We start from the raw sequence: 16,177 nt of genomic DNA, 5'->3' as shown, positions 1-16,177 counted from the left end.
AGTACTCCAGAGCAGAACGTAGTCGGAGTTCATCCGTTGCACCGGTGAGAGTGCGACGCAGTCAAAGGCTTCGTTTTTCTTTCTTGAGCTTCCGTAGAGGAGAGCCAGCCAACGATTCAGGCAGTTTAAGGCCCAAAACAAGTGGCCTGCTGCCACTGCGTGGGCTGCGTACCTCACTGGCCCAAAGCGAACACAGTTGTGTGGGCTTTGATGGTGGCCCTGTGGAGCGGCAGTAAGGGAAACCAGATGCCGGAGATGGGTGCGTTTTGGTTTAGTCCCACCTCGCCTAGCCAAGTGACACAGCGCAGGCAGCTGGGCTATATAAGAGTGCTGGGTGCGTGCTGGTGAAAGGCACGCAGCTGCGTGGTGAGCACAAAGCGAACTATTCTTTCGCCTTTTACTAAAGAATACCGTGTGCACGCCACACTAAGCAGCATACGTTTATTTTTTGAGGGTGTTTTCTACCTGTGAGAAAACCCCACAAATCTTAATTCCAAATTTGGGTTTTTGCCGAGCAGCAGATGGTCAAGTGAGCATGTTTCTCTTATGCAGAAAGCAGTGAAGTCTTGGATGATACCGCGTGCGCCGCTCTTCGAGATTGTCCCTGCTTCAGACATGAACACAATGTGGTACCTGAGCCTTCCTGTAATCAGGAGAGTTTGTATTCACACCTGACCATGACACCTAGCCTTCACCATGGTCGCCGTCTGGGAACGAGAGGAGCTAGTCGTGATTTTATCAGCGAAGAAAGAGTTGTGGTGATGTGATCTCTGCGAAACGATGTGAATAGACTTGGGCAAACGTGGATGGCCACATCAACCTACTTGCCAGCTAAACCCTTTCGGCCCTGAGACAGCTCGTCACATTCTCTTTGAATGCCGCTTCTCCAGGCGCATCTGGACGGCCGCGGCTTCTTGGCTGTCTTGTCCAAACCATCAACAGCCTGGGAGAGGGAAGGCCTAAAGTCCTGGACTATTGGCTGGCCGTTTCGAAGACCACCATCTCCTCTTCTAAAGGCTTACGTTCGGCTATTACGCTTATCGCTTGGGAGATCTGGAAAGAGAGGAACGAGCGGGTGTTCAGTAATAAATCCTCCTTGCCGTCGGTGGTCATGCATAGGATCAGGGAAGCGGGAAAGGACTGAATTCTCGCCGGAGCTACAAACTTGGCGGAACTGTTAGGCTGATCTTTTTGTCCTGGTCGGGGATGTTTCTCGTCCCCGTCCTCCTTTTTCTGTTTTTCATGGCTCTTGCCATAACCCTGTTTGCTTCTCCTATATCAATATAAGGCAAAAGCTTTTTTGCCCGTTTAAAAAAAAAAAGTGAATAGACTTGGGCTGGGTTTAGCCAATGGGCTGGGTTTAGCCAATGTTTAGAACGTCTACGCATTTGGGCCTTCGCTACGTACTGGGCTTAGCACAGGTCCATCTGCAAGACATAAATGAAAAATCCTCCACCTTAAAAGAATATCGGTTTACTATGGTTTCTTTGATAAATAAGATGATGTTGTAACACTACACCGGTTGGGAGAAATAACCTAGCTACGAGAGTCAGAGGACTTCATAGACAACGTCATCCACTCCGTTGTGATGATGCCATCTCTACTCGTCAATGCCTCAAGGGTATAACCTCGTTACCGACACGTCGATAGTGATCTTGGTCTAATCATGTACGACATTTTTTTTTTAATTTTGCGTACCACGTATCCCAACACCTTGGGAGTTATCTGGATCCTTTAAGGCATCTACAATGTGGAGCTATGCGCGCTAGATTTTTCTCCCGGACCGACCACAAGTTGGTAGGTACGATCCTGATAGATGGGCACTTATCTGCAGGAGTCGCCGCAAAAGACGATTCACTCAATTTTTGCCTTGAAGCATGGAAAATGGATAACGTAAGTTAGGGAAATAGGTGGCTGATATGGAGGCGAGCGTGGAGCTCCTAGCCTCTTGCACGGACGCCAGGATTGGTCAACAAATTTTCTCCCGCTTATGCGTCTATACAAGCGCCCCGATTGGACATACCGTTATTACTCGGTTTATATCACAAAAACTTAATGTTATGGACATGCCTGCAATCAAACTTTGAAATATTTCACTATGTATGTCATTTATATATTTAAATTAAAAAATTGAATATCATATATATACATTGTGTCAATAAGCACTTAGAGGATCTTTATGTTTTCTTGGTTTTATACATATATGCCAATACAAATAGTGATCAAAATTACATCTTAAAAGACATGTCAATGTGTAGGTTCTACAAATTGGTTTTTGAGCAAACTTGGATGACTAGTGTCACCAACTTGGTGCTGGAGAGCATGACTTTTGTGCATGATTGATGGTAAGTTACTTAAAGTATAATGTTGATACCAAATACTCCCTCCGTTGCATGAAACATGTCCTAATTTATCTATATTTAGGTGTGGAGTTTTAAGTTTTCCATGTTTCATGAGATAAAGTGAGTAGAATATATACCAAAAATTTCGCAAAAAAAGAAAGAATATATACCAAAAAAAGGTGTCCCCGTAAAGAAAAAAATATATGAAATATAATTTGAGAGAATGCCTTTTGAAAAAGACTTAAAGTGCAAGACAATATATATTGTCTAAAGCCTTGGAGCACACATGGATGACTATTGACTAGTGTCACCAACTTGGTGCTCGAGAGCATGACTTTTGTGCATGATTGATGGTAAGTTTCTAAAAGTATAATGTTGATACCAAATACTTGTCCGTCCCATAAAACATGTCTTAAATTTGTCTATATTGAATGTATTTAGATAAGACATGTTTCATTGGATAGATGGAGTAGAATATATATACAAAAAAGATGTCCCCGTAAAGAAAAGAACATATGAAATATAGAATCCCTTTTGAAAAAGGCTTAAAGTGCAATACAATATATTGTTTTTTTAGATGCATTGTCTAAATACTTTGGAGCAACGGAGAGTGGGACTTGGAGAGAGGCTCCTAGAGATCTAAACTTCAAATGACTTTATCTGTAAAAAAAAACTGCAAATGACTTGCGGAAAGGGCGTAAAGTGCAAGTCGATGTCTTCTGCGTAGAGGAAACGTAAACTTGAGATTACGTTTTTATTTTAAAATGATAGCAGTTTTTTTCTTTTATTTTCCTGGTGGCTTGATCTCTTTGCCTCCTCCAAACGTAAGCCTGAAGAACCAAACATGGTAATAACTCATAAGATCATACTAACTTTCATCATCTGATGACCTGACCAAAGATTCAGAAATCACAACAAGCATGGACGGCTCAGCTGTAGTGACCCGTAGAAGATGATTTCATTTGGGAAAAAGGCACACCACAATTTGCACCGAGTTTTGAATGCCGATTTGCTCAACTTAATTTTGTTCTTTAGCCAGTCTTGCAGAGACTGGCGCTCGTCCTTGGGTTAACGTTTTGCTAAGGTTAATACCTGTTGGGTGCCACCGGTGAAAGGCACCGCCCACACTAAGTAGCATACGCTAATTCTTAAAGCGTGTTTTCTCCAGCAATTCTGAAATTTCCAATTTTGTTTGGACTAACCTTCTTTGTTTAATACTTTTCCGAATTCGAAACTGCAGAGGCTCTTGGCAAATAATTTGGTCGCCATCTTATGTGAGAAGATTATAGTCAGCGTTTTGTCTTGTATTATTTCGTTTAACAAGGAAAATGGAAGTGAAGACTGCAAAGTTTACTTTGGGAATCTGATGATCAAAAGAATGAAAGAATCTGTATTGATCTTTGTACTTTGTCCAGTTGGACATCACGGTATATATCGCTGGCTACAGGATGTACACGAGGAGTACTTTTACTCCGTCTTTATTCTTCTACGATTTATGCACAATCTACGAACAAAGAATGGCTCACGCATCATCAGCTAATCATCAGTACCCCCTGCTGCAGATGTGCTGTATGAAACGCCTCTCTCGGCGTCAGCGGCTCGCACCCTCTCGACATGGGGCTGCCGGACCGCTGCGGCGACGAGAACCGCGACGTCGCCCTGCCGCTCCTCGGCGACAGGTGCACCTCCTCCAGCGCCCGGTGCTGGAGCTCCGGCGGGTAGTCCCGGACGCACACGATCCGGGGCCCGGCGCCGGTCGTCCACTTGAACGACAGCTGCTTCCCCAACTTGTACGAGTTGACCCTCTCAAGGATTTTCTCTCTTGGCACCGCTGGCTGATGATCATCGCTGCCTTTCTGATGACCTTCAGACACACACGCCGTCGATGTTCCGGTGCTTACCACATTTTCGAATGAATCGAGCCTTGTGAATGTCTTGAGTTGGCTAGGATTGCTGCCCATTTCTTGGTGCTGGCAGACCTCTTCACGTGTGGTTTCAGTGACCTGAGGTGTCCGGCAAGTGGTAGCTTCTTCAGCAGGAACCATTTCTGCTTCTCCTTCAGGTTTCTCGGCATCGGCACACCGGTCGGAAGGGATGCTCCTGAGCCTGCTCCAGAACTCTTCATCCTCTTCAGTTGGGCTCATCTGCAATCATAGGAAAACATAAATTGCATAAGACTATTGCCACACATTTTGAGAAGTGCCTCATTCTACGCCATCATCAGTCACAGACATGGTTGCTCACCTTGACATCGCTGAGATCGACATTCTTCTCTCTGAGGAAGCTCTGGAAATCCTGGAAGTTCTCCTCCGTCGGGCGGTAGTGCCCGCTGTGTGGCCAGATAGCCTTCAGAACGCCATCTTCGACAACTAGTCGTCCCGCAGCAGATGCTGCGCCTCCAGCGAGGAAGCTGGAATGCTGGAATGTGCCCTTTTTCTTCTGCAGAAAGTAGGGAATTCTTGACAGTGTTAGATGATAATCCAGTGTACAAAGAGCTAATGCAGTGTTATTGTGTTTGACAGCATCAAGTCTGAACATTACCTGCCCAACATACAGATTCCTGGAGGTGCTCAGCACAAAGATCCACTTGGCGTCCCTCGGCCCGCCGGAGGTGTCGAGAATTTGCCTGCTGTTCTTGTACATGAACTCGCCATCCTCGATCACAACCTCGTAGTCCTCTCTCTCTTTCTGCAGGAACAGAACATATATAGTTTGGTTCATTAGTCCTCCTGAACTCTCATGGCCTTGAAATTTACTCCAGCAGTCTGAACTTTTTGCAAACACTTACCGGACCAAGATACTTGATGCACTGGCTCTGGAGCTTAGACCGGGTGCACCTCTCTTCGAGATTGATCTCCTTGCCTTCACCAACGTCAAGCCTGAAGAACCAAACATGGTAATAGCTCGTAAGATTATAACTTTCATCATCTGATGACGTGATCAAAGATTCAGAAATTACAACAAGCAAGCATGGATAGTTCAGTTGTAAGACTCACCAGTAGAAGAATGGCTCCTTGCTTTCGCACCGCAGCCAGCAGTCGTAGTAGTAGTGGAGATTGTGGCCGTACCGGTGGCGCGGGTCGATCTGTTCATCGGAAAATTTCACCACTTACATCAGCACATTGCTCAGCAAAAAAACAGCAAACTAACTGAAAACTTCGCAATGTCTCTGACGAATTAGTAGTACTCACAGCTTCAAGCCAGTGCTGCAACGCGAGCTTCCGAGCTTTGTCGTCCTTGGAGAGCCCCTTCCCGACCTGAAATCACATGAACAAATTAGTCCAGTTGCACCAATCAGTCTGTGAGGTAGCAGCAGAGAAACAATCTGTGGAAGAATAACAGACGGGGAGGTGAACATTTCTTACGATGGCGGCCCTGGTCCTGGCGCGCGCCCACTTGGACACGGCGGACTCCTGCTTCTGAATGTCAAAGAAGGAGACGGAGCTGCGCCTGAGCTGCGCGAAGTCCAGCAGCTCCCACCAGTTCTGCTCCACCAGGACGGCGCAGTCGGCGAGGCGGCGCCGCGTGCGGAAGCTCTTGTACACCTTCTGCAGCGTCACGGCCGCCGCCTCCTGCTGCTTCGGGCTCTCCGGCGCCCCCGCCGCCGAGGCCGCGTCGGCGAACCGCGTCCGGACGAGCTCCCTCGGCACGGGCACAGGCAGAGGCGCGGTGACCGCGTCGAGCGCGTGGGGCGAGGTGGTGCTGATGGAGATCTTGGTCTCGACCTGGAGCGAGCCGGCGCCGGGGCTCTGCTGCTCCCGCTTGAAGCTGAGGGAGCCCTCGATCCGGAGCTTGCCGGAGCTCAGCGACGCCTTGAGGACCGTCGCCGCCGCGTCCCCCACGCCGCCGGGGCCATCGGCGATGAGCCCGCATTCGTCGTCGACCTCCACCGGACACGAGAAGAGCATGCCCATGGCGCGCAGAGCTGAGCAGAGCAGAGTAAACTAAGCCGCGCGCGGCGCCTGCCTCGTGTTGATGATCTTGGTTGACTCCCCACCTAGAGGCCGATCGGTTAGAGCTGGCTGGATGGATGTATGCGTTTCTTGGTGCGAGCTAGCTACCCGAGGGACTGGCTGCTGGAGCCACTGGGCGATTATATAGCAGGGAGGAGACCGAGTTGAGAGCTCGGGCGACGCGCGAGCGCGAGAGGGATGGCGAGCCAGGTAGAGAGAGGTGGTAGGCGCGGTGAGGGTGGGGCAGGGCCACCTCGGATGCGGAAAAGCGTCGTGCTGGACGGACCGCGGTGGCCATTCACGTGGACCGCGGTGTTCTTGGGGGATGTCACTCGGATCTGCACAGCCGCGGTGCGCGTGCTGATCTGTCGAGGTTGACGAGAGCGTGTGGCGGGGCAGGTGAGTTAACCTTGGAGCTTTCTGTGAGCCTTTCACCCGCGTCGAGACCAAATTTCGAACTCTAAATTTTCTTTCTCGCTGGATTAAATTTTGTGTCTGTGGTGTCGAGGTTCTATCATTTGAAATTCTTCAAAGTTAGTTCAGATTTTTCGTATGTTTTAACATGACGGTTACCACAAAAGGGTGGACGTCCGGGGTTTTCTGAAAGACAAATTAAAGTTTCTTCACCGGGAGATATGACCCATCACATCTCTTCTTTCTATTTCCTCCACCTCTAATAAGCTAACTGCATGCAGAAAATAAAACGACTATGTACAAAATGTTATCCGGCTTGATTCCCGTACGACGAGAGAAGCATTTTTTGTTTATTTTAAAGTGTATTGAAAAGAGAGAACTGCACTCTTTTATAAACAAAGTCTAAAGCTAAACATCCACTTGTTTGTGCATAGAGGGAGTAGTCATGAATCCTATGACAGTCTAATTCACTACGTGAGGTCATAAGCATATATCAAACAATTCCGAGCATCGACTTAGGCAGAAGAATTCATAACACTTGGATTTAGTGAAATCTAAAACAAAATTTAGAGGTGCAAAGTCAACAAATGTTGGAACTGAAATGCTTGAATTTCCGGGAACCAAAGCTTGATCATCATCCAGTTTGCGTTTTTGTGCGAATTATATATCAAAGTTTTTTTTTGACGAAATCAAGAATTCCATCTTTAGTGCTCACGTATTGGTCATGCATGATGGTCATTATTATAATGATTTTGCTAATTCTCAGCTAACTAAGAATTAGATTAATTCGCAGTAAACTCCTAGACCACATGATTGCACCGTGATTAGTGCTAGCATGAGTTGCAACATGTGCCACAACTGGCATTATTTTAGCCGCATATGGGTTGCAACTGAAACAAAATGCCCGAATTGTTAGGTTGATTATTAATCCATGCCAGTCATGAGTTGTGACCGAGAAAAATGTCACAACCGCTAAATTGCTTTGTGATAGTCATGAGTGTCTGAGAAAAATGTCACTAACCGTTAAATCGCTTCGTGATAGTCATGGGTAGCAACTAAGTTTGGTGACTTAATTCTCAATTTAGTTTATTTTTGTATAGTTACTTAAGAAATTTACACATGTAAGTGGAGATAGATCAATATATTTTATAAGACCACTTATAAATGCCATTTAAAAAACATGTACAATGTTAAAATCGTAAAATATGTTACGGAAACAAAATAACGAGTTTCAAACAACATGCATTCACAAATCTATGCTTAATACTCCTAAAACCTCTAAAAATTTGGTTGTGTGCAACGATTGGTGCAGAGTCTAGGATAAGGTTTCCATTTTTGAGAATTAAAAAAGGATATTTCTCAAAACTTGATACTCCACTATAATTAAGTAAAATTTGTGCTCATACTATAACCCGTTTTCCGAATTCTAGACTAGCATTCCCTTTGGGCATGATTATCTTCTCAATTACAGGATTGGTTAGCGCCTGTCCTAACTGGAGGCGAGGGGAGGAGAGGAGAGAAGATGGAGCTTGATAGTCAAACCACCGGCCACTAACCCGATGCACGCATGATTCTGGTCCAGCCAACAGCGCTAGCCAGCCTGGCCCGTACGTCACCCGTGCCTGATGATGCCTACGGCCTCCCTTGCCCATCCACTTGATTTGACTTTGGTGATGGAAATGTGCGACCAAGCTTATTCTGCCTCCATCCCTCGTCTACGCGTGCCGACTGCCTGCCCTGTCCAAACGCGACCACCGCGCGCGTCCCAGAGAACCATTGGTCGGCCCGGCGCTTGGCTTCTTCTTCACCGGCCGTAGTTGGTGAGTAACCAGGTTTGGCTCTAATTTTGCTACACTGTCCGGGAAAATCTTCGGCAAGTGTGTAAAGTTGTAGGACATGTTTGCAGGATTTCTAGATAACAAGAATAGAAAAATCAGGAAAATAAAGTTCAGTACCCTGTGACTCACAGGAAAAGCAAAAGAAATTGTAACATGAGGTTTGAGTGGATGGAAATTTCCTCCAAAACATAGTTCAATGTAATCCTGTAAGAAAAGTTTATATACATTCCGAACAATTCTAATCCTACGAATCAAACGGCACACAAAGAAAATATTCCTACGAATTTTTGGTGGAATTCCTTTGGATCAAACACTGGTGCACATGACGAACATACTTCCTCCATTCTCAAATAAGTGCACTTGTAGCCTTTGCCTTAAGTCAAACTTTCTCACATTTGAACAACTTCCACATTTATTACACTAAATTAGTGACACTTGATTTATTTCAAAATGTGGTTTTGTAATATATTGATACAATGACATATATGTTACTTCTGCTCTTTCATATAAATTTGATCAAAATTTAAAAATTCTGACTTAAGGCAACAAAAACTAGAAATATATTTATGCAAGGATGGACGAAGCAAGGCTGGCTATAGCTGCTGTCCTGCTGATATGATGGTTGGTGTGGCAAATTCGCGAGACCATGGACGAGTGGGGAGCCCGGACGTACGAGTGCGCATGAATTGCTCATCTCGATGTACCTAGCGGGCTAGCACACAGCAAACCTGCATCTGCATGCATGCACTCGTACCGGCGTAGTACGTGGGAGGGGCCGACGAACACACGAGATGCACGCCAAAATTCAACGTACATCGTTGTCTTCCTTAATTACCCTACCAAATTAGGGCAAGGCCATGATTAATTAGATTGAGCTGAGAGGAGAGCTAATTTGCATGCATTCATGCTTGATGGGGCCATGCGATCGATCGAGTCGTCAAATGGTAATGGATTGGATGGCCCGACTGGCAGCATTGTCTGTGCATGCATGGCTCAGAGCATCTCAGCCGTTGGAGGCCCCCGGACCACACGTTCGGATTGGATCTATTATTGGCATGGGGAGCAACGATATTTCAGCCGTCCGGGAAATTTGCGCGGGCTAGAGCGCGGAATCTTCACTGACACGCGGGCTAGAGCGCGGAATTTGCTCTATTCGGAGTCCCTGGCAGCACCCCGGGAAACCGAGGATGGCATGGGGAGTCCGGACGGATTTAGGCCTAAATTCGGACGAAAACGAGAAGCTAGGGGTGTGGCTGGGCTATTTTCGTCCGTCCGGATGAAAAATAAAGAGGCCCTGGGGCCTTCCCGGGGACATGGCTGGAGATGCTCTCATGCCTGCCCTAGCTTGGCAGTGGTACTACTACGGTTTTGGGGATCGATAAGAGAAAATATATGTAACCGGGGTACCGTGATAACCGATCAAATATTCGACGAGATTCTTAAATAAAATTTGAATTTTAAACAAAAATGTATCTAAATATTTTAAACATAACCAACCATAATTTGAATTTTAAATCCAAAAATATGAATTTTAAACAAATGATGGGGCATGTAGTTATAGCGGATGGGGAAAATGCACGGTTTAGGTTGGACTACCCAACCTGCACAAATTCAAATGAACGAAATTGTTTTGCACGGTAAACACATTCGGTGAAGGGGGCTGGGAATTCCGGTTACTGTAACGACCGATAGCCGCGGTATTCCACTCCATAACCAAATCCCTGCTGCTATGTACCTATCTAGGAGTACATGCATACATTTTTTTGATAGAAATAAATATGTGTTTGTGTGTATTCCCTCTGTTCCAATGAATAAGGCTTATATATTTCTTAAAAACATTCAAGCAAAGTTAAGTTTGATAAACTTTTTAGAAAATATATCAAGAAATATAATATTCTATAGATATCATATGAAAATATATTTCATGATATGTCCGATGATTTTGATTTTGTATTTTGCATGTTAATGATTTTCTGAAAAAACTTTAATCAAACTTTACATGGGTTAACTTAATTTTCAATAATATAATATAAGCCTTATTCATATTGAAACAGAGATACATCGATCTGGTGAGCGCATTGTTTTGTTCCTTTTCTCCTTTTCTGAAGTTGAAACTCGATCGACAATATCAGCTGAAACGCTGACCAATCAAAATAGATTATGTATGCCACGCACTCATTTCGCATCTACCGCGACGGGTGTGTCGCCCAGCGATGGAACAAATTTGCTGGCCGGTACGGCGCTACGCAACCGCTACGACCCCAAAACCAGAGACATGGTCAGTGCATGCTGCAAGGTTATAGCCCACGCACGCATGCATCATGTGCCCTAGCTAGCTAAGACAAATAAACGATACGATCGCAGGGAACAGTCGGAACCTACAAATTCAAACATTCTGCCAATAATCTCTCCATTATGCATACAGTTACGATCGGTACAAATAATTAGTCTCAGCAAGTACAAAAATATTCCATCGAAAAAGAAACGAAAGCAAGTACGGAAATATTTATTTAATTACTGTATTATTAAACCGATCGATAATAATGCCATGCTGGTGGATGAGTTTTGGGTACCGATCGATCGTGCGGTTGTGCGGTTAGCAACTTGGCTCAATACTCATGCATGGACATCAGGGCATGGATCATGCGGCGGCGTGATGCGTATGTCTCATGTTTGCACGCTAGCTAGTACTGATACAACGGTACAACTGTACTGTACATGCAGCTGGCCAGCTACAATGATATCTGATCGCACGAGTCGCTGCGTAAAGAGAAGCGAGAGAGCTGTTTCGACAGGAAGCTTCCAAGTAGCTTCTTCTATATTTGCACCTCTCTTATCAGTGTTTATCCACATGGAACTAAATTAAGCGGCGTTTGTGCGTACGTGTCAAGCTTCACAGCTCCTGCTTTTTTGTTTATTTCTGCTCACAGAAGTGCTGTTTCATGCAGCATGGACGGTGCAATTTACTCGGTATTTTGCACTTTACAACCTGAACAAGCTTCCTTTTAGGATGGGGACAGATAGTAACGTCACAAAAGCTGTCCGGGCCAGGCAAGAAAAATGATGGAGATGCATGGTTTCCGTAGATTTTCTGGGCGTGGAGAGATGGTATTTTGTTCTAAAACCCGCGACAAGTAATTAAGGCCAGAGGGAGTTAAAAAGGTATTGATATATATCAAAAATACATGGCGTGATCATGCGACGTATAAATACCGCAAACTCAAAACAGAGTCTGATCTACATGCAACCCTTTATTTTCAAACACTCCGAATCCGTATTTCAAAGTTTTTTAAAAATTCGATACAAAATTTTAGAGTCGCTAAAGGAAAAAGGTAAATGCTGAGGGCCAAATTTGTTCACTGAGGGTTTTATCAGGGCCCTAGACATATTGTAGATAGCCAATGATGTGTACTATAAATATGCAAAATCTCAATGCGAACCAATTTGTATAATAGGTTAGACAAAAAAAATTACAAAATATGACAAATTTATAGTGAATAGTGCAGATTTCAGCACTGAATAATTTGTCAGATTTTTCCTTTTTTTGTGTAGCCTAGAATATAAAGTATTTTGTATTAAAATTTTACACGTTTATAGTATAAATCGTTAGCTATCTCTATGATTTATTTTTCAGTTTTCAAATGTTTTTGAAAAACATCAAAATTAAATCCTACATGTAGCTCGGCCTGGTACCAGGTCATACCGGGCGAGGCTCATTGCGCCAGTACAGCAAGCGAAACAATCAAGCCGAGCACGGATGGTCCAAATAAATGGAGCAGCGCTGGAGCATATGAAATAGTGAATGCACCCGAGCTGTGGTTGTATCCGTGCGTTCGCGCATCGCTCAAATAATGTGGCTGTATCACTGTACAAGTGTACATGCGGTTCTGGCAGGATTAATTGTTGGTCCATTCTGATGATGTCGTCCGCGTGGACCTCTCTGGTAGCGAGCCGCAGAGGATCCGGGGAGCGTCGTCCTCGCGGTCCACGCGCCGACGAGCGCCGGTGTCTCGCACAGCATCGGGGAGATCTTCAGTGGCAGGCACACACGAGTCCAGCCTCCACGTCGCACGCGCTGCTCTTTATTTTCTGGGCCACACCCGGACCCCAGGTGAGGACTGACATGCCAACAAGCGTCCAATCTTAGCTGTAAATTCGTGTTAAATCTCGATCAGTTTCTTCGGTTGCACTACTACGAAATATGAATCGCCCCCACTTCAACTACTAGCACATACTATGCCGGCTGCCCGACGCATGTTGGTTACTAAAAATTACCAAGCGCGTTCGGTGTCGGATCGTGGATGCACGATTGTTCGCTTGCGTCTGGAAGTTCCTCAGTGGCCCGACGCATTTTGTCCGTCCAGACCGGAATATTTAGGCATTTCACGGGATGCGACGAGCCAAAGGTGGTGAAATGGGACTGCACGTGAACCTGCATACTAGCGGAAGGCGTTGCGGGGGGTATAATCGAAGGCCGTGCATGGGAACTTACCGAGCTCAATGACGAGACCTGCGGAGCCGGAATAGCATTAGCGACGATCCTCTCTTGCTTGATGTAGAGCATGGCCTCAGCCATGCTAGGCGGCAGCCTCACATATGTGTTGGTGTTCGTCTGACCAATTTTTTGGTCCGTGCGGACGCCTCGTCGGGCCGCTCAAGATGCGCTAAGGGTCAAAGAGATTTCAAAGGATTTTAAGATTCTCACCTTTTGAAAATTTTCTTATGGCAGTCATTTGAATTGTGGGATTGCAACCCTTCTGAAGAACTCCTAACCCTCCTTACCCTCCCTCGCGTGGCGGTGCCACACCACTTCGGGGGCCCTTCCTCACCGTCCCTCTAGACCCCTCAAACCTCTCCCTCCCCTCCTGTCACCGCCATCGAAGTTGTCGCCAGGCAAAGCCCGCGTGACATGCATGGCAGCGGCAGAGGTTCCAGTTAGTCGTGACCCTGGGGTTGGGGGCGACACCCCTTATCTCTTCTTTGATGGTGGTGTGCGGCATCGGCGGTGGCAGCGTGGCCTGATCTTGGCCCTAGGGTCCTATAGGGGATCGAGTCTGCTGCGCCTAATCTTCTGCGAGACGGGCTGCTCCATGCACATCACATGGGAGCCAGGGTGGTGGTCCCGAACATGACGGCGGCGACCTCCTCCTATCTCGAGGTTGACGACCTCGTTGGGATCCCACACCGATCTCTCGTGGTGAGGATCTAGCCAACGACGAGTTTGGGATGACGTGGTAGCCGGTGAAAACTAACGATGGCGGCGTCGCTTGGCATCGTTACCTTGTCGAAGGCATCATCTTTGCTTGTATCTTCATTACACTCGGGCTGCTTCGGGGGAAACCCCAGATCTGATTCTCCCGGATCGAACTATGATGGCGGCTAGCATTGTTACCCCTCTTGAGGACATTGGTTTTGGGGCAGGGGATGACTAGGGTAGTCTAGAGGTGGACCGACGGAGCAGCATGTGTCTACTGCGTCGATGGCGATGGGTATCGGCGCAGGGTCCCAACGGCGGATGCAGATGATGTACATGCCCAGGGCGGGGGCGCTGTCTGGCGTTGTGCTGACGCCGTCAACATGATCGATGAAGTTTATGTATCTTAATCATGAAGATTGCTCGGATGTTCGACGACGGTGATGACTTCTATGGTGTGTACAGAAGGTCCTCGCAAAAAGTCTGCTAATCCGGATGTACGCTCTCGTTTCTCCTAGGGGCGTCTCGGGGTATGTGATTGTTCCCGATCCCTATCTACTGGAGTGATTTCTGTCTTTCGAGGCACAAAGTGGCCTTGTTGACACGATTTTCATCCATTATCGAGTTTGTAAGTTTTGAGTAGTGGCTTTAGGTTTTGTGATATATGTTCTTTGTTGTTTCTTTATTAAGATTTATAAAATATAATAATGGCCGTATGCATCTATTTGATGAAGAGGCGGGGGTCGCACCCTCCATTCCGAAAAAATGAAGAATTCCTAAATAAATGTTTGCACTATGTTCCATATGTTTTAGAGGAAAATCTTTCACCTACCCAAGCCTCTTTTTTACAATGTCTACGATCAAACATCATTTACAAATTCCAAGGATTAAGTATAGAATGAAAGTCCAATATAATCCTACACTTTTACTATTTCCATGTACTTAGAATCCTATGAATCAAATGGGCCCATAAGTAATTTCATGTGGAAGTAGGTTGCACGAAGGCTGTAAAATCAGTCTGACGATCAAACATCGCCTCAAAGTGTTTCCGGCGAGTGATGATTAGCAGCGACCCTCTTAATTACTCAAGGTACGTGTGGACGCAAGGTCATGAACTTGACGCGTGCATCCGCAGGTCAAAACTCAGAATTAGGCAAATGCGTAGACGGGCCATAGCGACCTTGCAGCAAAGCATGATGATGAACTAATTTGCGGCACATGCACGGAGATCGAACAGCGGATCCGAGCTGGTTTTGGATCCAACAGAGGACGTGCACAAGTCAAGGCCTCGTCGGTCCCCAAGCAATGCACGCCGTACCCACCGTACTACTTGCATGTACCACCCACCGTACGACGGGCCGACGACGTACGTGGCGGCGTGGTGCCGAGGTGCTGAAGATGCCCTAGCTGCTTGCGCAGCTGGACATCACGTTCCATTGTCGTTGAAAAATTCAGTGGGATTTCCCGAATCTGAACTCCGGGTAATTAAAGGGACGAGGACATTGTTTCCAGAATCTTGGGAAAAGTGAGAAGTTGTTTAGTGCAGGGACAGTAGTCACATAGACATTTCTCAAAAAAAAAAAAGTAGTCACATGGACATGGAAACCCCCGTTTTCAAAACTTAGTTAAAACCGCAGCTTTTCAAAAACTAGGAAGTTCCAAACTACTATTTTCTTCTGTGAAAGACCAATGATACGTAGTAACATGGTAAGGCCTTGTGACCACCTCACGTCGTCTCCTCCAAGCGACCGAGGGGGCGAACGCTAGCCCTTCTCCACTGCCACCCTCTTCCCGGCCCACTCCCATGGCTCCTCACCCTAGAGGCCGCATGGTCTGGCCATGTGTCAGCTCATTGTTGTGTTGATGGTCCTAGGATGGCTTGTCTCCTTCAATTAGTGAGGAGGTGTGCTGCCACCGTGAGGTCTAAGTGTGAGGTCCCTGATGCCACCGTGGTAGGAGTAGGGGTTCACGACCCCTCCTTGCCGACCCGCCTCAACCCCTAATTCCGTGCATCAGGCCGCAACTCTAGACTGCCTACCCCGTAGACATTTGATATGCCCTCTCCCGTTGTCCCATTGTGTTGTTCCCCTTCTCTTGTAGGTGGGCTTCAGAGAAAGCTAGGCAAGATCTCTAAGAGTGACGATGACGCCTGCGGGCGTCATTTTCCTCCTCGGGGGCATAGCATCCAGAGATCATTCCCTCAGTTTAATGGGTTGCACTGAAGGAGATATGCCCTAGAGGCAATAATAAAGTGGTTATTATTTATATCTTTATGTTTATGATAAATGTTTATATATCATGCTAGAATTGTATTAACCGAAACATTAGTACATGTGTGATATGTAGACAACAAGAAGTCCCTAGTATGCCTCTTAAACTAGCTTGTTGATTAATGGATGATTAGTTTCATAATCATGAACATTGGATGTTATTAAT

At 46.2% G+C, this 16,177-nt stretch overlaps 1 protein-coding gene and 1 pseudogene across 1 annotated transcript; one reads left to right on the top strand and one right to left on the bottom strand.

Moving 5' to 3' along the window:
- The first annotated feature begins 357 nt into the window (after positions 1-357).
- Positions 358-467, top strand: LOC124679865 (annotated as a pseudogene).
- Positions 468-3,874: 3,407 nt separating this feature from the next.
- LOC124672832 (IQ domain-containing protein IQM2-like) lies at positions 3,875-6,256 on the bottom strand. Its single transcript, XM_047208998.1, has 7 exons — positions 5,708-6,256; positions 5,534-5,599; positions 5,339-5,427; positions 5,131-5,221; positions 4,884-5,030; positions 4,587-4,781; positions 3,875-4,486 (listed from the first exon to the last, which is right to left on the bottom strand). Exons 1-7 carry the CDS (start codon positions 6,254-6,256, stop codon positions 3,875-3,877), a joined length of 1,749 nt encoding a protein of 582 aa, XP_047064954.1.
- Between the last annotated feature and the right edge of the window lie 9,921 nt (positions 6,257-16,177).

This window comes from Lolium rigidum, chromosome 7, assembly GCF_022539505.1.
Source record: "Lolium rigidum isolate FL_2022 chromosome 7, APGP_CSIRO_Lrig_0.1, whole genome shotgun sequence".
Classification (NCBI taxonomy): Eukaryota; Viridiplantae; Streptophyta; class Magnoliopsida; order Poales; family Poaceae; genus Lolium; species Lolium rigidum.
Note: the sequence above shows the minus strand (reverse complement) of the source record. Positions and strands in the feature narration are given on the sequence as shown.